The sequence below is a fragment of the Pleurodeles waltl genome, chromosome 1_1 (genome assembly GCF_031143425.1).
Source record: "Pleurodeles waltl isolate 20211129_DDA chromosome 1_1, aPleWal1.hap1.20221129, whole genome shotgun sequence".
Lineage (NCBI taxonomy): Eukaryota > Metazoa > Chordata > Amphibia > Caudata > Salamandridae > Pleurodeles > Pleurodeles waltl.
The window spans coordinates 639,131,590-639,155,825 of NC_090436.1; the positions used below are offsets into that span (position 1 = coordinate 639,131,590).

At 41.8% G+C, this 24,236-nt stretch overlaps 1 protein-coding gene across 1 annotated transcript in view; it reads left to right on the plus strand.

The window, feature by feature from the left end:
* LVRN (laeverin) overlaps window positions 1-24,236 on the plus strand; it is a 470,465-nt gene that overhangs the window by 64,611 nt on the left and 381,618 nt on the right. Inside the window, exons 2-3 of the mRNA XM_069226651.1 lie at window positions 16,446-16,588; window positions 19,987-20,129. Coding sequence (XP_069082752.1) covers window positions 16,446-16,588; window positions 19,987-20,129 — 286 coding nt within the window. The remainder of the gene's footprint in view (window positions 1-16,445; window positions 16,589-19,986; window positions 20,130-24,236) is intronic.

The following is a 24,236-nucleotide window of genomic DNA, read 5'->3' on the forward strand; positions in this document are numbered from 1 at the left end:
CTCCAACTCCACTTGAATTACAAATTGAGCTTCCAGCTTTCAATATGTCTTGGAAATGCAACCAAATTGTCTTTATCAGGCTACCAGTTTATGAAAATAAATATTTTTGGTCAAATATCAATTCCGGTTTGGGCAAACAAACTCAATGTTTCCAATTTAAAAAAAAAAATGTTGCTTTCAAAATACCAGATATAATTTTAGTAAACATATGGTCTCCAAACATCAGCTTTTCATTTACATCAAGTACTCACCTGTACAAATGTTTCACATGTACAAAATCTGCTTCAAATATGTAGGCTTTACAATCACACACCAGGAATGGTCACCATATGCCAAGAATGCCTCTAATGTGGCAATAATGCTCACTATTATATCCTTTAAAAAGGAACCTATCCCTTGCCACACCAACGCATCGGAAGTCATACACAACCACATAAAGGCTGGGCGGTATTGAACAAAACCCTTGTCCCTCAAAAGAGGGACTAAATAGCGTTTCCTAAAAGGTGCATAAAACATAGTAAAGTGAATTAAGGTCTGTGGGGATACACCGTCACACGGACACAATTTTATGGAATTTTGGTAAAACTGCCCTAGCGGAAAACACAAATTGCTTCTAATTGCTCCCAGACGGAATCGCGTGATAAGGGTCCTTTCCCATACATTTTTAACCTCCAAGAGGTAAGTCTCTGGGTCCACCCCAATCTTTATCATAATAAAGTCACTCACTGATTTTTTCCTTAGCTCCACCGCCTCCCTCTTGGCCCCTAGAATTTTTAGGAAGTTCTCCTTCACCCACCGTTTGTCCGAGCTGGTTAAGCCCTCTGGTGCATCAAAAATATCTGAATGCCCCAATACACTGGCTACCATTTTTACATAAGCCAACCAATGAATTTCCTTTGCGTGAACGCATAGCAAACAATCTTGCAGGATTTCCCTGTTGAGGGACGCAAACTCATTAGTCCAGATTGAAATCCACAATAAAAAGGGAGCTATTTTAATGGCATCTTCTATAAAATCCAAATCCAGCATAACATGCAAGCAAAATCCAGGAATATTTTGGCCCACCCCTAGTAACCTTCTACAAAAACGATTTTCCTCAATCGCAGGGGCCCTATTGTTCGTATAGCCCCAAAGTGGGGCCCCATACATTAGAACTGGCAGGCATTTACGCCTATAGACCTCAAGCAAGGGCTTAATAGGTTTATTGCCCACCCTGGCAGCAAACTCAAACATGGTGCCTACATTGGAGTTAAAAAGCCTCCCTCTCTTAGGAATCCATGGTTTCCAGGAGCTCTTTTCATCAAAGTTCACCCCTAGATAAGGGAAATCCTGTACTTTTCCAATTACCTGCTCCTTTATTTGCAGTGCACCAACCCTACTCAATGGCTTACCAAAAACCATAAAATGTGATTTGCTGCAATTTATCTCTAAGTCTAGGGCTAACATAAATATTTCATAATCTTTGATTGCCTCACGTAGTGTGTTGGACTTTTTGCCTTACTCAGGGTCATCCCCAGTCTTTTTGCCTCCTTCCTCCTGGTTTTTCTGACCTCTCACTGTTGGCTCTAGGCCTCTGAGCACTTTATCACTGCTGACCAGTGCTAAAGTGCAGGTGCTCTCCCATCTAAAGTTGGTATGATTGGCTTATACCTAATTGGCATATTTAATTTACCTATAAGTCCCTTGTACAGTGGTAGCTCTATACCCAGGGCCTGTAAATTAAATACTACTAGTGGGCCTGCAGCGCTGCTTGTGCCACCCACTGAAGTGGATTTTTAAACCTGTCTCAGGCCTGCTAGCGCAGGGCCTGTGTGCGCAGTTTTCTGCCACATGGACCTGGCATCTAAAGTTACTTGCCAGGCCCAGAACTCCCCTTTTACTACATGTAAGTCACCCCTAAGGTACGCCCTAGCTAGCCCTATGGACAGGATGCCATGTATGTAGAAAGGCAGGACATGTGCCATATTGCATGGCCTGTCCTGGTAGTGACAAACAGCCTAACTTGGTGTCTCACTGCTGTGAGTGCTACCTTCTCATAGGATTGCATTAGAAATGCCCTGCCTTATGTGTAAAGGGTATTGTCTGCTTTATGAGGGGTAGCGTAGGCGTGTTTGGTATGGTTGTGATGGTGATAATAAATACTGCTTACTGGTGTGGGTGTATTTTTTATTACTATCACAGAAATGCCACTTCTAGAAATTGCGCATTTATCAGTGCTTATGACTCTGGTGTTTTGCAGCTTGACTCCAATCCACATCTGGGCAGAGTGACAGTTGGGGCTTTGTGCATACTTTTCAGACAGCCTGTACACAAGGAGGGTGGAGGTGTCACAGAGGTGCATCTGCTTACTGAATAGTCTTCCTGGGCTGAGAGAAGGGAGAGGCGGGGCACACCTGCATTTGTAAAGACTGTGCCCTGGCCTCACACAATAGGGTCGTTAACTCCCCACTGATGTTTGGAGCCTGTGCTGAAAGGAGAGAGGGGCACTCCCAGAACCAGTTGTCACTGGCTGGAACCTCCTCTCCCTACCATTGTAAAACACTGTAAGAACTGACTATAAGTACAGGGGAATTTTCCCCACAATTTGGAGACTCTTGGAATCATCTTGGAACTGGACACCAAAGGCTGAAAGGACTCACCAGGAACCGCCATGGACTGCTGCTGCTGTGGTGACCTGTGACCTGCCTGGTCACTGTGAAGGACTTGCCACTTGCTGCCTTTCCCTTGTGCTGGCCTGTAGCTGGGCCCTCCACCTGAGGACCTTGTCTTAAGATTCTGCTCCCCAGCGGCAGGGTGCTGTGGCCCCGACCCCTGCATCCATTTCTTCACGAGGGGTGCTTCTCCGTGGTTGCGGCTGCCATAGCGCTGATTGCAGCGCGCTTCTGGAGCCTTGGGAGCTCGTAGGCTCCTTGCTGCATTGTGCCCCTTTAAATAAGATCACCGCAGCGGCCCAGGAAGCTGGAAGAACACTCGTGCACCGCATCGGGTGCAGGCGAGTGTCTGCTCGGGCCCCAGGAGGGGTCCGATCTTCTTGTGGCTTCACGGCAGGACCAGGGGAAGGCGCGGGGAATGCCCCCTTCCCCCTGGCCTCTGCGTTAGGAGCAGGACGCTCCTTTTCTGCTGTTAGGTAAAACGGGCATTATTGTGGCCCCCCCCTTGGTGGAAGGGCCTGTGGAGGCCCGGAGGGGCCCCCAGAGATCGCGGGTCCCGGGAGGGGCCTGTCATTAAACCGGAGGGGGTGCGTGGTGCCCCCCTCCTGCCCTAAGTTGTTTTTGCTGGCTTTGGCACCCCTCGTGAGGGCCGGTTGAGGCCCTGGGGGGCCCCCAGTAATCACGGTCCCCAGAGGGGCTGGTCTATAAAAGAGAGGAGGTGCATGTCGCCCTCCTCTGACCCCAGAGTATAAGGGAGGCCCCCGTTTTGCGCATAGGAGCGCCGGGGGCCCCATTGTTCGCCTTCTAGGCACTGGAGGTGCCTTCATCCAACCAGGTACTGTTTAAAGGACCAATATAGTTGCAATCCAAAGTTCTTTCTACAGACTTTTGTTTGATTCATATATTACCTACCTGCGTTTGATGTTTTTTCATATGTGTATGCAAATGTTCCTTTTATGGACATGCTTGCTAATATGTTTTTCTAACTTGCCATATGTTTTCTAATGTTCCTACTATGGGCATTTTATGATATTCTTATGACAAGTGCTGTGATGTAATAACATGTTTTCCTGACTACTGCTTATGTTGCAGAATACTGAGTAACCTGTGTGTTATGTGTGACTACTGCTAGGTTGCAGAGTAACTAATGTGTAACGTTCTGACAACTGCTAAGGTAGCAGGATAGTACTGATATGTGATGTTTGGTCTGATAATTGCGTTGTGTACAATACAGTATATTTTCATATAATCTGGTGTGGTGTTTCCTTTGTGGTGGGGATTTTGCGTCACATGTGTTGTGTGTGTTGTGCAAACGCTTTACACATTGCCTCCGGGTTAAGCCTGACTGCTCGTGCCAAGATACCAAGGGGGTGAGCAGGGGTTATCTTGGACGTGTAACTCCCTTGCCCTGACTAGAGTGGGTAAGTTCTGCCTGGCTGAGGTGCATACCCTAGCCAACCAGAAACCCCATTTCTAACATAGTCCATTCATGGTGCAGGCCATAAGAACTGCATCGTCCACGTAGATCAGTACTGGGATGCTTTTTCCATTTATTTTAGGAGCGTCGTTACATCTTTCAGCTAAAAAATCATACAGCTCATTTGTATATAGCAAAAAAAGGATAGGGGCCAAAACACACCCCTGTGGTACGCCCCTGTTTAGTTCAAACAATTCCGAGCTTTCCCCATGCTGCCCAACCCTCACATTTGCATTGGTTCCTGAGTGGGGATAACGAAGCAGCTCCGCAATGTGTGAATCCATGCCCAACCGGGTTAGCCTATCCCAGAGCTTACTACAATTAACCTTATCAAAGGCACAACTTAAATCCATAAAAGCGAGATACAGGGTACCCCTCTTAGGTTGTGTATATTTGCCAATCAACATAAGCAGGTTTAGGCACTGCTCCAAAGTGCCCAACCCTTCCCTAAAGCCGTGCTGAACCCTACTCAAAATTGTATTTTCAGACATCCAGTCCTCAATACGTCTTACGATAATCCGCCCCAAAATTTTTGCTGAGGAATCAAGTAGTGAGATCGGGCGGTACAACTTCGGGTCATTATGATTGCCCTTTTTATAGACAGGTACTATACAGGCTGACCTCCAAGTAGCTGGGATTCCTACACTAACTGCTGCATTGAGGACATTTAGCAAGATAGGAGCCCAGAGCTGTGGGCAATATTTGTATATCCATAGGGACAGTATCAGGGCCCGGGGCTTTATGGCTAGCGCTGCGTTGCAGCGCCTCCTGTACCTCCTCAAGGTTAAATCTAATGGCTAAATCAGGGGAATGTCCATGCCAATTGCCCTTTTGGTCTCCTATAAGGCCCCCTGAAAAAATCCCACAAAAGTGGGCCACCCAAGTCTCATGGGCGATATTACAGCCCAAACCCTCAGTAGTTTCTGTCTCAAAAGAGCCCCTGTTGACCAGAACAGGCCTGGGTTCTTAAATAACGATGCTCGTTCCAAATCCTCCCAGGCCAGCTCCTTAACCTGTTGTTTCCTGGCCCTCAAGACAGATTTATAATCGTCCCTCGCATCTCTTAGAAGAGTTGTGTCTCTCGGTTGTTCCTTTAATGCCTTCCTCAGAGATTTCTTAGCCTCATAACAGGGCTTACTAAATTAACCACCCTGTTGCTTACACAGAGGCTGGACAGCTGCGGTCATCCCTTCTTTGATAGCATCGTTAACTTTCAATATGGCATCCATGACTTCCCCTGGACTGGAGGAGTCTGCCAAGAGAGTGCCTAAAATCAGATTTCAATTTTTTCCCACCACCGTCTCTGTTACTTGCTGGATGTTTACCTGTTTCCAGCCAAGTCGTCTACCCTGATCTTTGGGTTTCACCAGGACTGGCCCACCCCACACTGATTTCCGCATTATCTCGGGAAAATTAAAATAAATCCTAAAGGGATTATGATCACTAAGATACTGCACTACTACTTCTCCATCCTTGACCATATTCCTTATAGGTGGGGACACAAAAATATGATCAGTTGTTGTTCCAGTCCCCCTACCTACAAAAGTAGGGGCCTGAAGTGTACCCACCGCTTCCAGGTCACAGATGTTCAAAAGACCCAAACTCCTTAGGCCCTTGACCAAATCCCCACCCCTCACATCGTGTGATCCCTCATCTGAGTGTATCTCATGGTCCTGCTCAAAAGGGTTCATTGTAGTACTGTAACTCCCTAGTTTGGCATTGAAATTCCCTGACACCACAGCACAGAAATCTAACCCGAAACCCTCCACTCTACACTTCAATTTCTGCAAGACAGAAAAAAGGACCACAATTTGGCAGCCAGAGTCCCAAACAGCATTGTAAAAGTTAACCAATACAATATTAAATAAATTACACAATTAATAGTTATTAACACGTTGTATAAATATACATTTTTTACCTTATGTAATATTAAAATATTGGATTTCTTTCTATATTCAAATACAAAATAGGAAAATAATTTACATTAACATTTATCTTAAAATATTTTCAATACTTTTTTAAAAACGTTCATAAATTTTTAAACTTTTCATAAACTTTATCAAAAGAAGATCTCTGCCGAAGTGGCAGAGATCTCCGCCTATGAGTGAAAAGTTCCAAACAGTAATTTTACACTTGTAAATTAGGCTCCACGTCCTGATTTTAGGGGAAGAAGACATGTAAGCCTACACTTTGTAATAAATTTACACTTGTAAATGATTAATATCTTAATGTAGTAATTTCACTTCAATAATGTAAGTGAATTTACATGTGTAGATTTACTCATGTGTAAGTTTACTTTTGTGAATATCTGCCTTTGCTTTAAATTATTAGAATACATTTAGTTTGTCTTTTTATAATATGCATAATGCTGAAACTGATCAGCTAGCCAAAGTATCTTCATGTCTAGTTTTTCCTTTTTAATCAAATTAGTCTTTAGCAATACCAAAGTAATTAGAAATAGCACATTTACCTCTTGCTCAGAAAGTTGTTTAGCATCAATCCTCTGATAGTTGCTTTGTTTACATTTGAGTTAAAATTATTAACCTGTTCTTTTAGTAATTAAAACATGGTCATACAATTGTAGTGAAAATATCCTCAATTATACCACCTCATATAGTACACTGAACAATTTGTTGTAGGTAGCCATTCCATATCACAAATAAAGTAAATAGAAGGATATTGTATCCTAATTTTGCCCTATTCCTCACGGATTTCATTCTAAAATGGTGTTTTATGTAAAGACACATCTGTATATCAATGGTAGGGCTCTAAAAATTAATGTACATAAGGTAAGCAATTGTTGAAGAATAACCTAAAAGTCTTCTTGAATGTTATTCATGCCGTTAAAAGGTCTTCACTTCCTGTGTGAAAACTGTTCCCCATAGTGGTGTTTCAGGAAGACAGCTACATTTGAATTCCTCAAATGATTTTTAGGCTAAGCATTTTATAAACAGAGGAAATCATATTTTATTTATGAAATTGTCAACCTTTTGTCACCTTACTTCCTATGTAAAGAAACAATTCTGCTGCTTTTATCAAAATTTTAAGTAGCATCAGTCCTATTCTATATCATCATTAAAACATTGTAGCACTCATTTTTAGTATGCAAGCTTTAAGAAAGTCACATAATGTATTTGCATCACCCAATCAGTACTTATGAATGTTCATTCCATTTAGCATCTCATATATGATCCCTTCCTAGAATCTAAACATCATATAGTTGTGTGTGACCACTGGGACATGTGTAAATGTATTATATTTATGCATGTATTTAATTAGTTATGCATACATCATTACATGTTAATACATATTCAAATGAAAACAAGCAATAGATTGTGCATAAACAGCACCCATAATGGAAAGGTGAGACCATTTACACAGCATCACAAATGCTGGGCTCAAATGCCTTTTTTCCCGACCATGTCAAACATTTACCTTTTTATCTTCACCCGACGGAGATGCCCACCTTTTGAGGCCTCAACAAAACTATTCATCATCTACTGCATTTTTGCTATGACTTCTGACCGTGCGATAAATAGCAAGAGGAACCTCCTGTGGGGAGTCCAAATCCTAATATCTCACTTGTTCTTCTTCACCAGACAACCTAACATTTGGCAGAACTTGGAACGGTCCTGAATTGACAACCACACAACAAGTACTAAGATCACTATAGCAGAGGAATAATACTTCTGCTGTATTGATATACTTGCTGGAGTCCTATAAGACTTGGATTTGTCACCTCACCCATAGTTTGTGGTATGCTTCATCAATGGTGACCTATGCACACCATGGTAGGTAAATATCTCAGTGGCGGACTCAACCACTAATCAGGAGTTCTTGATAAATCATTTTGTATAAGTGGAGGGATCCAAATATTTTTACATTTAACAATATCTCAGTGTATAACAACAAGGTTTCCCTATTTATTAACTGGGCAAAGCATGTCATCTTGTGGATTTTGGATTAAACCAGTGGATCATTCATCCAGCCTAATTAGCCAACATGTTTCAGCCTTCTTTTAAGCCCAGAGAATCAGGGTCCTTCATCAGGGCTGTTCCTATCCCTGCCTATTATTGAATGCAGTCCATGCTTAAAGGTGAGATGTTGAAATCATCACATTTGACTGGTCATGTCATGGATAAAGCCTTCACTTGGGTTGGTCTTGTACCCTGGATATCTGGATATGCCACAGGTGCACCTCCCTGTAGGCACACACTTGTCAAGGGACCAGTGCTGCAAGCAACCTACCAGCCCCCTATCCGCCCCTAGAATCAGGGAGGTGCCCCGTGCAGATGTTTCACTGTTACTGCAGAACTCAATACATCTGAAGAACAAAATGTAAATAGACACAACCTCATTGGAAGCTTAAGTTGCCCTTTAGTACATCAAATAAAGCTCTATTTATTCCACTGTGTAGGTTTAAACTGCAGGAGTGTTTGGCACCTAATCACTTTGTGGGTCATAGAAGAACTGATTTGCAACTGGGATTATGCATTCTTGCATACCCCACACTTACACCCAAACATCTAATAACACAAGGCTTTGGAAATTAAAATTTAACCACAGATCAAATTAGAACACAACACGGATACCTCACTAGGTCACTACGTTTTTGGCCCTAGTGAGTGAGAGACATATTCAACAGTCTTGATGCAGGCTGTGAATTACATTTTCACAGACCCAAACAATCTGACCCTCAGAATGGGCCTGAAACATTTAAGGAATCCTCTTTTGATTCATGGGATCTTTACTCAAGCATCAAACATATTTGTGGTTTGGTTTCAAAACTAGTAAAAAAATACAATCATTATATGAAGAACTGAAAGATCAAAATTAGCTTAGGTACAAATGCTAAATATTTAATAAAACAACTTAACTACCATACTAGGGAAAATGTGAGAAACTAATGTCAATGGAATGTTGTAGAAATATCGAAGATAATGAAGTTAATCATTAGAATCCCCAGTGCCTGGAAAAAGGTTTGGAGAGTGGGGCTGCCCTTCCTACAAAATTAAACCAGCTGATTCCCAGGCCTACCCTGAAGGGGGCTGAAGTTTAAAATTGATGGGTTCCTGTTTTTTTTATTTGTTATTCTTTTTGGATCTGCAGCACCAATTTAAAAAATGCAGTTTTTTGCATCTCATCTTAAGGCCGCTTGCGGCACCAAAATCTGGCTTTCTGTAAAATTTCGTGTTGTTCTCTTTATCCGTTTTGGCTGTAGGTGTGTCTAATTTTCTCATTCAAATTTGCATAGGGAAAACAAGTTTTGAGAGCCCCCATATTTTTCTGACCCCAGTTGACGGATCACCTCAAAGCATTCCAGGAAGAAGCTGAGGTAGATGAACTTTTTTTGGAAAGTTTCACAAAGATTCATCAAACTTTTGTAGATAGCCCCAGTACTTTAAACCACTTAAGCGGATTCCACTGTTAGTAGTTCTGCTTGGATTTGCACAGTTGCCAGTTATGGCACTTTACATAAAGCACCTGTGATTGCCAGTTTATACACATCACAGAGACAGGAGAAAGATTTCCTCCGTGTGAATATGTTTGTAACTTTTTAGAAAAAAGAGCTAGGAAAATGCTCAGTAAAAGTGCATGGTGCGGATATTGGGAACCAACTTTAAGAATGCCAGAGATATGATCAGTTGTAATTTTCTGCCTTTATCTAATACATTTTATTTTAAATCTGTGCTCATTCAATTGTTCAGTTTCGTTTTTTCCAGTGAGGGAATATACCATTCCCACGGTATGGTATTGTCTAAATGTGCTGCTTTTTACAGGTAGGTGAGTGTAGTGTCGCGGACCAGTGACGGAACTGGTTGCCGGACACTACCATTGTAAGTGGGAATGGAGGGGCTGAAACATTCCACTGTTAACTATTTATTCTCCCCTACTGTAACTGCATGTTCTGGTATGTTCACAGTCACATGGTGCCAGTTTATAAATAAAAGGGTGTGGCCAGGGGTGTGGCAGACATCAGCACGACTCGAGAGAGCACGCATATATTAGCTGTGCAAGTGCCGTATAGCTGCAGCCTGGGGCCTTACGACCCATTAACATTCACACTCTGTGTTGAGTATTTTATTACAACAAACTGGTGTCAGGAGTTCCAAACACTACAGTGAGTTTGCACATTATAGACAGGGGTGAAACCATAAAGAATCACAGTGAAAACTGTGCATGCAAGTAGTTTTCCAATGGGAAACTTTCTCTTGCGTCCCAACTGGCCCTTTGGGTCATTAAATTGCAGAATCTATTCTGTTTAAATGCTTTTGATTATTCTTAAAGCTGCATTTCATTCTTCCTTTTAGAGAGAGATGCAAACAGCTGGAGAGACTAGGGGCAGATTACCTGGGGTGCATTTTAAAAATCATTTATGGTCAAAATGTGTTAGTTAATGTATTTCTGTCGAGAGGTAGTGTAACTGCAGCATTCTAATTGGGGATGGAGTGGGCGGACCACCACAATTGATGTTGGTGTCTAGAGTAAGTTTCTACTACCCAGGAAAAATAAATCCTCGGGGAGAAAAAAGAAAAAAACGTTGTTTTAAAATGCAAATGGATACTTCTGAGAATCTTGACAGTCGCAGAGTTGTAGAAATACTTCTGGAATTATTTGTAAATTACAAGGAGTTCAGAATGTACTCTAACTGTGACATAATTCTAAAAATGAAGTTCTCAGCTTTTAATCCAAAAAGTTTTATAAATCAAGCGATGAATGTGCAAAATAATTAGTCAATACCAACGGAATTTCAGCTGAATTGAGTATAAGCCGACTTAAATATTTTGCTCCAGCCTTTGCATTGAACTTCTCAAACCACTTCCCCCTGATACCCAAAGCCCATAGTGAAGACGTTAGAAATTTGCCTCACTAGGATTACTTCTATAATTAGTCAGATCTCCAACTTTTGAGGCATTTATGAAGAATTGTGGGAGTATCCCAAGAAATCTACAACAGACACAGATGTATCTGAGCATTCCTATGTGTAAGATTCATTTAGGCAGAATTTCTAATATGTACAAAATTCTACATCATAAATGTGATGCAAATGTTTGCCCACCTTGTTTTCGTTCACGGACAAAAGACTTTTACTCGTTGATAATTCTACTACTACTGTACCACCATGAAATATGGAACTGTTAAACTCCTAGTCCCACCTTAAAAATGGCAATGGTTCCACATTTACAAATGCACCTAACAAATGCAAAATTCCAGCATTCCTGATTCTTTGAATCAGTGTTAAGTTGGTATGTTTCCAAACGCATATTCTAATATGCCTGTGCAAAATGCTCACCTAAAACGTTAATGCAGTTTTTATACAATTCTCCCTAATTTGCATTTTCATACTGTGGAATAAAAATTCAATAGTTAAAGAGTGTAATTCAACACTTCCATTCAAGAAAGTTATTTGGGCTATTCAACTATATAATAAGTGTCTGCGATACAATTTGTTTCACTATAGAGCACAAACATTTAAGTGAATTGCTGTTTAGAATTGCAAAAGATGATTCCTGGAACAACAGAATGGAAGAAGCGTTAATCCAAGAGGACACTCAGGAGACTGGAAAATCAGTTTGTCTGACAAAGAATGTAGAATCATTGCAGGACTAATAATGATAGAGTTTCATCCTTGCAAGAAATTTCTTGAATTGCTAAATTTGTGTTATATTCAGGGGCGGCTCATCCACAGTGGCAGAAGGGTGTCACCCCCATGGATGAGCCAGCAGATGAAAAATAAAACAATAGGTTGCTATTGTTTTATTTTTCATTTTTCATCTGCTGGCTCAGCCAGCAGGTGCAGGGAGGGACAGGGCTGAGCCACTGGGAGGTGGGAGGGGGAATGGGGAAGAGAGGAGAGTGCACTGAGTGCGCAAGTGTGTTTGGCCAGCTGTTTAAGGCCAGCCAAACACACATGCGCACTTAGGTTTCTAGAAACTGCACAGATCTCAGGCTTGCGACTGAGTGGCAGTGGCTGAATATTTTGAATGAAAATAAGGGTTTTTCGCTTACCAGACAACCGTAATTCAAAATGCCCTGTCTCTTCTTGAAGTTATTTGAAATGAGGGGTGTAGTTTGTTACTCACGTCAAGCTTGATGATTCCACTTTTGCCCCATGTCTGGTAAAGTGTTCTTGTTGTTGTTCCTTGCTTGTTTTTTGGCTCTATGAATGACGAATTTTGGTTAATCATGTTTCTTGAGTTTCTTTGTGAGGTCCAAGGACTGTGTTTTGATGCCCATAATATTGCTGCAGTTCCTATGGAGGCACATAAGTTGGCCGTAGGGTAAAGTTAATTGTTAATGCCCTTGAGTGATAGCTTCCAGTAAGTAAGAGACTATTGTGGTCCATCTTTTTATTTAAGGTCTTCGCCAACAGAAGGCTATTATCAATACATCCATAAAAGGGGTTTCTTCTGCTGATGTAGTGTGAGTAAACCTTAGGTAAGGATACAGTGTGTTTACTCATTTCACAATCTCTTCAAAATGATCCTTGAGCCTCTCCACGTGACCAAAATGTCATTAATATATTACAGCCAACGTTTGATTTCATTAGTATAGCGGTTAGTGTCATCCAAGATATTCTGCTTTTCAAAATTATACATCTACAGGCCAGCTAAATTTGGGATGAAAGTGCTGTCTCTAGAGGTCCCTTAGACCTGTAAGTACAGAGTCTCCTGCACACTATTGCACACTGAGGAAGGAAGAAAGACTTCAGTCTGACTCAGCCTAGTATCTGCACATAGGTAACCTGTTGCAGACAGAGCCCCGCATAAATTGGGTCTTATAATGTAATTGAGCATTTAAAAAAGAAATGTTGCATTTCTTTTTGATAGGTCAACATAGAGAAATATTTAATGTCAATTTTCTCATGTTTATAAATTTCCTGAATGCAAATAAAATATTCAGTTGGCCCTATTTCCATTCCTTTATGCTTTTTGGTTTTTGTAATATTTCTCTGAGCCAAATCTAATGAGATTTCAGTTTTGAACTATTCCACTGGGCTAAGTTACATATTTGGCTGGTCAGCTGACATTTCTAAAACAACCGTAGAGAGCTGGGTCATTTGTGTGAGATTAACTGTCTCCTGGTAGGGAAAGGAAATGAGTGAGGAACCTACATTGGGTGATTAGCTAATGTTAACAGACAAGTCTGAGTATTTACTTCTCACAGGGGCAACGGGGGAAACAGGAAGAACTCTGTCACCAGTTTTATGAGGGATTCTCTTTAAAGTCTTACAGGGAAAGAATCAGGTACAGGAGGAGCTAGGACAATTACTATTTTGTCTATCTTTGGCAGAGAGGTGAAGTAGAATCTTTGTATTGGGTAGAGACTGCCACCTTCTAAAACTCTCCATCTCCACTTGTAAAACCCTGAATAAGAGAGAGAGACTTGGAGGGAAGTTGGAACTAGAAAGAGGAAGGGTTGGCTCACCATGTGGACACACTCATTCCTGAAGAGTACTCTAGGCTTGGACTTCTTTGAATCTGTGGACTTTATTTCCAGGGACAGTGGCCCTGCCTATTCCACTACATCTGGGGAGCAGTGGGGTAGACATGCAAGGGACCCTGAGGCAGAGAGAACCCTGGGATTTCCTTTGGCCAGTTCTAGCTGAGGATGCCTTGGGAAAATATATCCAAGACTACTGCAAGACACACAGGTTCTCTGCAAGTCACCAGAGGACTATGAGAACTAGGGAGTGCACGCAGGCAGTGTAGTCTGCCTTAAAAGCTGTGGGGTGCTACTACTGTAAGAAAGTGTGCCAAGGAACTATGACGAACAGGGGGCAGGAGGGTAGGCCTCTTGAGCTCTCCTCAGGGAAAGAAGAACAGTCCCCAACAAGCTCCAGAAAAACACCCAAAAATGCAGTGGCTAGGAGGCCCTAAATTAACACTCAAAGTGGCTGGTCCACACCACCAAGCGCAAAATACTAACAATCCCATGGAATTTGGTTCCTTGTGGCCAGAGATAGCCCCCTTCTAATAAGTTGCTCCTGTGCAGTGTATCTGTCACCAGTAGTACCATGTGGATCATAGTCATTGAACTGTGTCATCAAGTCCAGGCAGGACTTTTAAATCACCACAGGGAAAGCTCGCACCCCAGGGGATCTTCAGAACTTGGAGCACAATTGCACTTAATACTTACTTTTCCCATCTAGAGGTGGGGGCCGGCCAGTGGGAAGTGCTTGTCTGGGAAGCCGCTGGGCCTGGTCATGGTGGCCTGTGAGGAGCACTGGACTTTCAAGCCTGCAGTGAGTCTCTTGCTGCCATCTCACTCCCCCCAAGCAGTGCAGACTACAGCAGGAGAGAACAGGAGAGACAGAAGTAGGCAGAAGGAAAAGAGACAGCTCCCCTACTGGAACAAAGGAGAAAATTCAAGGAGGCATGGAGCCATCCAGGAGAGCAAAGGCTGTGGAGTTCTTGAGGGGCTCTAATGCATCCCCCAACACTGAGGTCACAAGTGTCCACATGAGTAGGTTCACCTGCTTGTGTATGAAAAAGTTAAAAAGAAGAAAACATATACCTTCTCCAAAACACCAAGGTAAAGGAAACCACTGCAGGCAAAATAAGCATCCCTGAAGCCCTTACGGAGTGCATCAAATAGTGCTTTTGTGGTGCTCCAGGAGTAGTCGGGGTAGGGATGTTATGCAACACCTTGCTACCCCTGTGGTGGAGTGAGGCCCACAACACTCCAGGGAGCCCCCAATCTTTTATTGAGCCCCATTCAGCCCAAGGAAATTATTATCTGTGAGCTATGAGAAACTCGTGGCCCCACACCACATTCTATTGGGGTTGGGGACATAATTTGACGTTACCCCACTGAGCACGGGTACCACCAGAAGCATCTGTTTTGCAATTAGGGACCTGCCAGAGAGCTGCCAGCCTCCCACAGTCCCAGTCTATTTTGGGATATTGCTACATCCTAGGTCTCATACAGCCATTAGAGCATAAGCCTGGGAGAGGTTTCTTCTCATCCCCCAATACTCATGGAGATGATCCTTTTGCCATGTGGCTCTGTCATGATGGGCCATTATTTGTAGGTTCTCTGAGATTTCTAGGCAGTTGTCTAAATGTAGAAATAAAACTCTGACACTGAAATTTTCAATGTTCCTATGCTTTTTTACTACGTGCAAATGAGGATTAGAATCACTGCAGAATCTTGCTAACAGTGAAAGTTACAGTCATTGAATATTTCCAGCAGTTCCTGTATTTTTATTTAATGTTGAAAAGCATTACAAAGAAAGGGCTTATACTCTGCATTTGGTAAGTATGGTGACACCATTACAAAGTCATTAGGCACGATTGTTTAATATTGCACGCCTGCTGTTTTGCAGCTGGGGGAACAAAATGTGTTTTTAAGAGTTAGGGCTTGCAGCAGCGGCGGCTCCCCTGCTATAGCGGAGGAGCGTCACTCCCCCCAGCGAGCAGCAGCTGCAAAACTTTAACAATGAAAGGATAATAAACTGTGTTTATAATTCTTTTCTTGTTGAAGGGGCGGGGCCAAAGGGGATGACGGGGATAAGGGGAGTGCGCTGTACACTCCAGTCAGTGCGCCTGTGTGTTTGGCCGGCCGTCTCGGGCCGGCCAAACACACAGGCGCACTGTGCTCTCTCCAGCCCAGCACTATGTTGCCAGGCTGGAGAGAGTAGGCACAGGCTCACATTCTGCCTGGAAGCACCCTGGCTGTGAACAGTCCAGTCTATCCTAAAGCCACTCTGAGCAGCGTCAGGATTGGCAGCAGGACAGGCTGGGAGCCTGTGCCTGCCTGCAGTGACCAGAAAAGAGGAGCTGTGCAGGGGAGCAGGTGAGTTTTTACTTTTTCAAAAAATAAATGGTTCCCTCCCCGCCCCTGCATGCCACCCTACCCTTTAATGTGCATCGAACTGTGAGGAGCAATGGACGTTCAAGCTTGCAGGTGCCCAGGCTGCTAAAGGTGCTTCCAACATGGGGGCCATGGCAAATTTATGGCATTTTAAGTGCATCTCCTGAAGGTTGTATGGCTTATGAAAGGATGTCCCCAGGTGCATTACCACCTGAAAGTCTTCATATATTTGTTAGTAGTTGTGTGTGCATACTACTGAGACCCAGGGATACCCAAAGCAAAACACTTGATAAAATTGAGGTCCAGTACTTTCTGACTGCCCTGCGATACTCTTACCTTCATTTTTCACAGTAACCTTTGTGAATGTTGTTGTTGCTCTTTAGAGTGAAAGGTAGATGTGAAAATATAGTACAGTTCATAATGGATGTGATTAAAAAAAGGGAGTGGTTGAACCTGCAGGAAATATCATGGTATTTATTATGTTTGCCATACCATTTTAGGGTCATCGTTGCTTCTCAGCTGGAACCTACATATGCAAGATCAGTGTTTCCGTGCTTTGATGAGCCTGCCATGAAAGCAACTTTTGATACTAGAATTGTGCATCCGCCAAACTATGTGGCCCTGTCTAACATGCCTGCTATATGTAAGTATAAAACACTCATACTGTTAACTAAGCATTACTGCAATAAATTAGGTTTTGTAGTATGTCCTCGTGGTACACTGGCTCATTTTTGGACAATAATTATTGCTGTGACCAAAACAATTAGAGAAAAGAAAATGTAACTTTGCAGATATATACACTCTTCTAGATAATATTGAAGGAGATATTATCAGTTTTTATGGACTATAGACTCTGACTATTCGCCTCATTTGTCTTTACAAAAATCGGGACCCCCTGCAATATTATCTAGGACATTCTGCAATTTATTACAAGAAAGGCGGGTATATTATGGAGGTTCAAAGCCTTTGCACAGCTGCTAAATCTGCATGCTTCATAGGTTTGGAAAAGACAGTTTTAAATGTAGAAACTCTTGACCAATCTGCAATTCTCAAAATGTCCTCCAACCTTGCCCAGCAAAAAATGCCTTAGAAGCCATTGCAGCCTTTTTTTCGTTTTCATAAAAATGCCTAGCTGCTTGTTTTAGCAGTAAGTCAACTGCAGATTTACCAATCTAAGGGTCACCTCTATTGCTTAAAAATAAAATATCACACAGTGTGTTGACTGACCTAGATCGGATCCGTCTTTGCAGCAGCAGTGCTAAACTGGCACTGCCATGCAAAGCCATTTGCCCTTTGGTCAGCTCTGTTTATATTTCAGGGCACCTTCATGGACTGACAGTACTACTGCCGCAATGTGTGCCAGAAAACTTAAAATACTCATGACATCAGAGAAAACTGGATCATTATCTCTTCACATACACCAGGTATCCCATGCAGACTTATAAAAGGCCCTTGTTTTATTTTTTGCCCAGGGTGCTCTGATCTAAGTAGAAGCAGATTCTGAAAAGCCCAACATGCCTGAACGGCCTCCATGCTATCAAAGTGAAAATGTCCTCCAAACCCAGGTTGTGAAACTAACCCAGAAGGTCACTCAACAGCTGAGGAAAGTTTGGAATAAGAATTGGGTGACTGATTGACAATTCTAGGAGTGAAGAAAACCAAAGCTGCACCCTCTATAATGGAGTTACCAATGTGATCCTGGCCAACCGTCTGCGGATCTGGGAAACACACCTTGAAATCATACTAAATGGTGAAAAAGCATAAGGATTACCACTGGACCAATCTTGAAGGAAAGCATCCATTGACAGAGCTTGAGGATCTGGTCTCCAGGTCTTCCAGTCAAAGAACTGCCACATCTTGCCTCCAGCCCCACAGACTTACACATGATTCTAAGACAAGATCTGGGGATGGCAAGATGGCTTGCCCATGAAATGCATCTACCCGTATTAGCCACCATGATACCTCTTCTTTTGACTCATGATCTTATGGGATTGTTTGTGTTATAGACCTCTCTGATGGTGTCTGATCTTCAGGCACTGGACACCCCTGTAATTGTAGGGCAGCCACAGCCCAATCATATGGGCAAAGGGGTCACACCCCATCACCCTTTTCAAGAGAAAAAGAGTGTCTGTCAGGCTGAGCAAAGGTCAGTCTGACTGACACTCTTCTTTTTTACGTCAGGGAGCCAAGAGTTAGACATGCTCTAAATGTGAAGGCTCCAGGCTGCCTGAGCTAAACTTTGCCAGGATGAGAATTTCACAGCCCAGTAGCTGTGACCTCCTCAGACTAGCAAAATTGCCCCAAGCCCCTTCCCCTATGACAAGGGAGAACATCACTGACTGCCTTGAACCTGGGCACGTCAGTTTTAAGCCCTGAAGTACCCAGGGCAGAGTGTCAATCAGTGACACCTCATAGAGTGGGGTGGGGTCAGCAGGTCTCAATGAACACACCCACTCTGTGACACGTGAAGGACTGCTGCCTCCCCTCATTGGCTCACCTGAGGTCAGCCAATGGGAGAAGGCTGAAGTCCCAACCCTTCTGGAGCCCCTACTGGCTTTCCTCTCCGGGATCTTCAGGGCAAGCAACTTTTATGTTTTTGGAATGTTTGGTGCATACAAGTATGTATAAATGTATGAATTTGAATTGACATTGTAAAATGGGTGTATGTGCGTGTTTGTGAATGCATGGGTGTGAGTGAGTGAGTGAGTGTATTTGTGTGTGTGTAGCCCATCCATCCCCCCTCAATGCCAAATCTACTGGTCACCACTGTTAAAGGGGTCCTGAAACAAATCACTTAAATTGAGAATGAGTGCAGTCACACTAGTTTCATCAACTGGTGGAGAGAAATTGAATGTTTTATCATGTTTAATTTTGCTTCTGGCAACAGAACAGTCTTCTTCTCAGAATCCTCAAGAATTGCATCTTTCTTGATGACACCAACTATGATTTTTCCACATTGATAATTAAGTTATGGACACTTTCTCAGATATTGTTGGCCTTGGGCACTCCACTGTTATTTTAGATCTAAAACTCCTGTCCACTGAATGTTTTATCTTAGACCTACTGTATTGATCAGTAAATGGCGGAGGAGCCCACTCCACTCACTTTGGATGCTGAATGAGCCCAGGCTCAAATATGAGAATGCCTCCCTCGTCCAAAATAACAATATGACTCTTATCACCAGTTTCCATCATTTTTCAGGATATTACTACCACAAGCATCCTTTTAATAATTTTCGTAGTATTCATTGAAATTCTGTGAACAGAAATCATCATAGTGCCTCTTACATGGGCCTCCCATGTTACACACAAAAGTGTTTTGCTACATTGAGATCAAGTCATTATCTCCCTGTAGAACTGAACCACTACCATTTTCATCTCTCTCATGCCCAGCAGGGAAAACATAATTTGTCCTCGTCATTATTTTGTCACCATGACTACATAATTCCCTTTCTGGGAATGTAACCTGCCATCCACAGGAATTAAAAGGCTTGTTAAACCATTTGCCATGGAATTTCCTATATCCGTGGCCATACTTCTAAATGATGAAGGAACCACTTTATGAATAGAATTAGAAACTGAATGGTCCACAAGTTCACAAAGATTTTTCATAAAAACCTCATCCTCCTCATTATTAAAACTGTGAACAAATATTTTAAGTGGTAAATATCACGGAATTGATCCCCCGCAATAGTGTCTTGGAACATGTTATGTCAAATATATTAAAACAAGCACACATACATGGGTTGAGTCTTTCAATAGCATTCACAAAAATCCAGGCAGCTGCTTGCATAAATATTTTTGCTTTCAGATGAAAGTTTTAAATTAACGTGCATATGTAAATAGTAGCATTGAAATTATTGCAGGTTTGGTCCTTCTGTGAGTATGAACATTGCGAATGGGTGCTTGTAGTGAGTGCAGTACTTTTTTTAATAACAAGTTTGTGAGCGTATTATGTGAGATTACAAATACAAAGTGTCTCTTATTTAAACCATTATTGCATGAAAATTATGTTATATAAAAGTGCCTTTCTTTCATCTAGCTTTATCCGAAAGGGAAGATGACAACGGAACAAAATGGGCAGTTACGACGTTCAACACCACTTTGAAAATGGCAACATACATAACTGCTTTTGTTGTTTGTGACTTTGATTACGTCAACAAGACAGATGAAAGAGGACGGGAGGTAAAGTGATACATACAGAGGATTATACAAATGAATATAGTTGCCTGGTGACATCATGTTCATCTTTCCAACAGTGGAATTTTTCATTTTTCTGTAGAGCACTTGCTACAGCTTTGTTTCAGAGAACTATTAGGTGATATTTTGTGTGCTGAGGGAGATGATAATACAAACACGTGGAAGTAGATAAATTAATCAGAAGTAACTGATGATGTCTCACATGTATTGTGTCCATCAGAGTTGTACAGTGGCTGAATGTATGCTAGATGGGTACCTTTTCCAATATGTTTTGCTCATATGGGAGATGGGAGGAAAATGGTCTTCTAACTGTGGAGCATGACAGATCTCCTGCCTAACAATCTGTAGTTGATCGCTTAGTTAGTTTTTTGTTTTGCTAACTGTAAGGTAAATGGGAATGGGGCTTTCCATGCCAACCTAATGGACCAGGGCGTATTTGTCTACATAAAGTGCATTAGACCAGGGTTCCAGCATATCTGACAGTATTTTGAGTAATAAAAAGCATAGCCACGTCTGGCATTCCTTATGTCTAGGGTTAGCCAAGACCTTTTGATTTTACTATAAATATATAAGTAATTTACTCACGTATAGGGGATTTCAGCCAGCCCTCTTGATTGATTGGTCTGTTGTTCTGCCATTCACATTTGCCTTCTTTGCCTTCCGTCCACTACAAATTGGAGCAATGGGTCAGTCTTCTACAGCCACAGGCTAACGTCACTGTGAGTGATGGCGTTCGGCTCTTGCACAAGGTGAACATCTGCGCATAAAAGTAATTTCCTTTGTCGCAAGCGACTGCTATGGCTATGTGTGCTTTTTTAAACAAAAAATATTTTTCTTTTTAGCCAGTTGCTTTTTGGCAAGGGCCTGGCTGCTCCCCTACTATCAGGTTTTTAAAAAAACATGACAAAACAAAACAAGCGTTGATGAAACCAAATGGCTGGTGCTGACACCAGACCTCCCGCCTTTACAAATTTTTCTTTTTAAAATGCTGCTGTTTGTTCTGCTGGTGTATGGCATGATTGCAAGGTTTGAGTGTCAATTTAGTCTATTAAGTGTAAAAGGTTGTGTTCTTCACATCCATCAGCTGGTATAATAACAACATCTGGGAAAAATCCTATGGTTCAGCAAATTTGAGAAGCAGCCAAAGCTCTTGCTCTTCCAATCCTAATTTCATATTATAGAATGTTTTCTTGAAATTACATTTGTAGCAAGATATATTTAAAGCGAAGAAGATATTAGGTACTTCAAATTAAATAAAAAAGAAATGTATTTATTTTATTTATTAGTGGCACTTCTGTAATCACCAGCTGATAATATCATTTTATCCTGCTTCTTTCTCTAGGCTTATTCATTCACTGTCATTCAAACATTTCATTTACAAATTTTGGGCAATTGATGCATGCTTTTTCAAACAATTACATTAACGTGACTAATCTGAACAGGTTTGCAAACAGTATTTTGATTGATCCCTTCTATTGCCTGGTAGTCTTTTGAGAGTTGATGCTTACAGACACAAAGCACAGGTGGATGACTCAAAAGATTTTTAAGGGCTTACAATGCAGGTAGTCTTTTGTCATAAATAAGAACCAGGTCTCTCAAGTTATGGCCCATTTCCAATTAAAAAAGTGTCCGTTTGATGAATCTGCACAAAATGTTCGAAGAAGTTCATCAACCATAGCCCTCTAAATGGAAGGTTTTGCATTGATCCATCAATCAGGGAACACAAAAACAAGGGCTTTCCCACGTTAATTGCCTTAGGATGTTTTTTCTCTTATACAAAAATAATGGCTGTACAGAACCACACCACATTTGGCAAAAATCCATGAATATATTCAGGAAGTGTACTGTTTGTAATTTGGTGTAAATCTGCTTTTTTCAGAAAATGAGTGTTTAAAGAAGGGCTCGGGTTGGACATGAAGGAGTTAGAAAGTTAGGTATTTCTGTACCATTGGTACCCAGATATGGTTTGATTGTCCAGTTTAAAGGGAACTATTCAATCCTGGTAGGCCTGCTACAACATGAAGAAAATGGTGTGGCTTGTGACTATAACTAGACTCATATAAATGATTTGTTTCTCATATATGTCATATCCATGTACAACCTTCCCAAAGTTAAAAACATACATCATTAAATTAAATATTCTGTGCTCAAACAATAATTAATAAAATATGGAGTCAAATTCAGGATCTAGCAATCATCTATTTCATCATCTGTGGAAACTGTCACATATATTCTTCAGCGACTCCTCAACTCCCAATCATTATCCACTTAGTGACTACAATATCATAGTTTTGGCTAATCAGGAAAATAATTTTTTTTTGCTGTGAATAATCTAAAAACAATGATAACACATTGCATTACAGAAAGGTGATCCAACCAAACAACCCCGTGAAAGTCAATGAGTGTATTAAGGTGTGCAACTGCTATACACTAAGCATATGTACAATACTAGATTGTGATATAAGTATGCTTCAATAAAACAACTTGGAATCAGAGTATGGTGTGTACAACATCATAATTGAAATCAGTCCTCTAGTGCATTTGTCAAAGTGTTGACCCTTGTAAGCTTATTTTGAAAGAGACATCTCCAGGACAAAAAACATGGTAGCATCCAAAGTGAAGCGGTAACTCCAGTTATATAGGCTTCTCTACCTCTGGGCACTTTTGAGTTGATTCAACCAGAAGCAAATTGAAGCATTACTGAAAGCTGTTCTCAAGCCCCATATAGAGATCAGTAGTAAGTATCTTGCAAAGATGTAGAGCTACAAACTGGACGCTGAGTTTTCCATACTTCAGTAATGAAACCAGGTTCAAGTCCCAGCATTGGTTCAACATCCTGTTATTCTGGGCAAACCACTTTACCTTCTTCTGTCTAAAAACATTATCCTTGTATAATGTAAGCTGATGCTTATTTAAAGTGCTCTATTATCATTGAGCCAAGTTCATGGTATATAAAAACTGCAAAAGTAAATCCTGACAATTTTACTCCAGTTCTATTTCCCATACCAGCTCTTTTCTGTTCCAAATAGCAAAAATGTAAAGAAATGAATGATACTGTTTTCTAAGAAAAGTGACAACCGTAGTAAAAGTGCAGGATGTGCTGTTGCACTTCTGCACTAATAATATGTTTTCATGTTGCCACTTTCTTCACCTTAAAGCATCGCTCTTCAGCTACAGCTTACCTTATTACTGTAGGGAAATGAATGGAAAGTTACAATTCAGCCACTACTGTAATGCCTTCCCTGCCCATTCCTCACTGTGGGCTGTCAGCAGTAGAAGCCCGTGGGTGTGAAAGTGGAGCACATTTGTCACCAAAGGCACACAATAAACGTGGACAGGAAATCTCTTACTCAAGGCCTCAGTTGCATTTTTGGTTATGAGAGTGGCCCAGTGCTGCAGGTAACACTATAGTCTGTAGCAGACTGGAAAGCATTCATATGCAGCACTCTCACATCTCCCAAAATAGCTGTCTTACACTACCGACATCACTGGTGCATCTCAAAGACTAGCAGTTTTACAATGACAGCATCACTCCCACACCCTTCCCATCGTAGATCTCACAAGGAAAAACATCACTCTCACACTCCTCACAGAATAGTGGTCTCTCGCTACTGACTGCTCTCTCTCACTCATCACAACAGAAGCACTCATACACCCATCATACTAGTAGTCTCACATTATAGACTGCCCCTATTACCCTCACAATTTCACAATCTCACACTAGAGACAGGAATCTCACAGAGCAGCGGCATCATTACAGATCACAGTCTCACAATACCATGACCACTTTCTAACACTGGGTGTCTGACTTCACCGGTGGCACTCTCACACCCCACAGACTACTAGTTTCAAACTACCAGCAGAACGTGCACAGCTCTCACAGAGTATCATTCTCTCACTACTGATGGCACTCTCAAACCCTTCACATGCTGACAGTCACGTTACTGAAAGTTCACATCTCTCACAGACTTGAATTCTTGCATTAATGACAGCAATCTCACACCCCTCAGAGTAGCGGTCACACAGTACCAAAAACATTCTTACCTAACTCATACCCTAGTAGTCACTATAAAAAACGGGTTCCTACCTCTC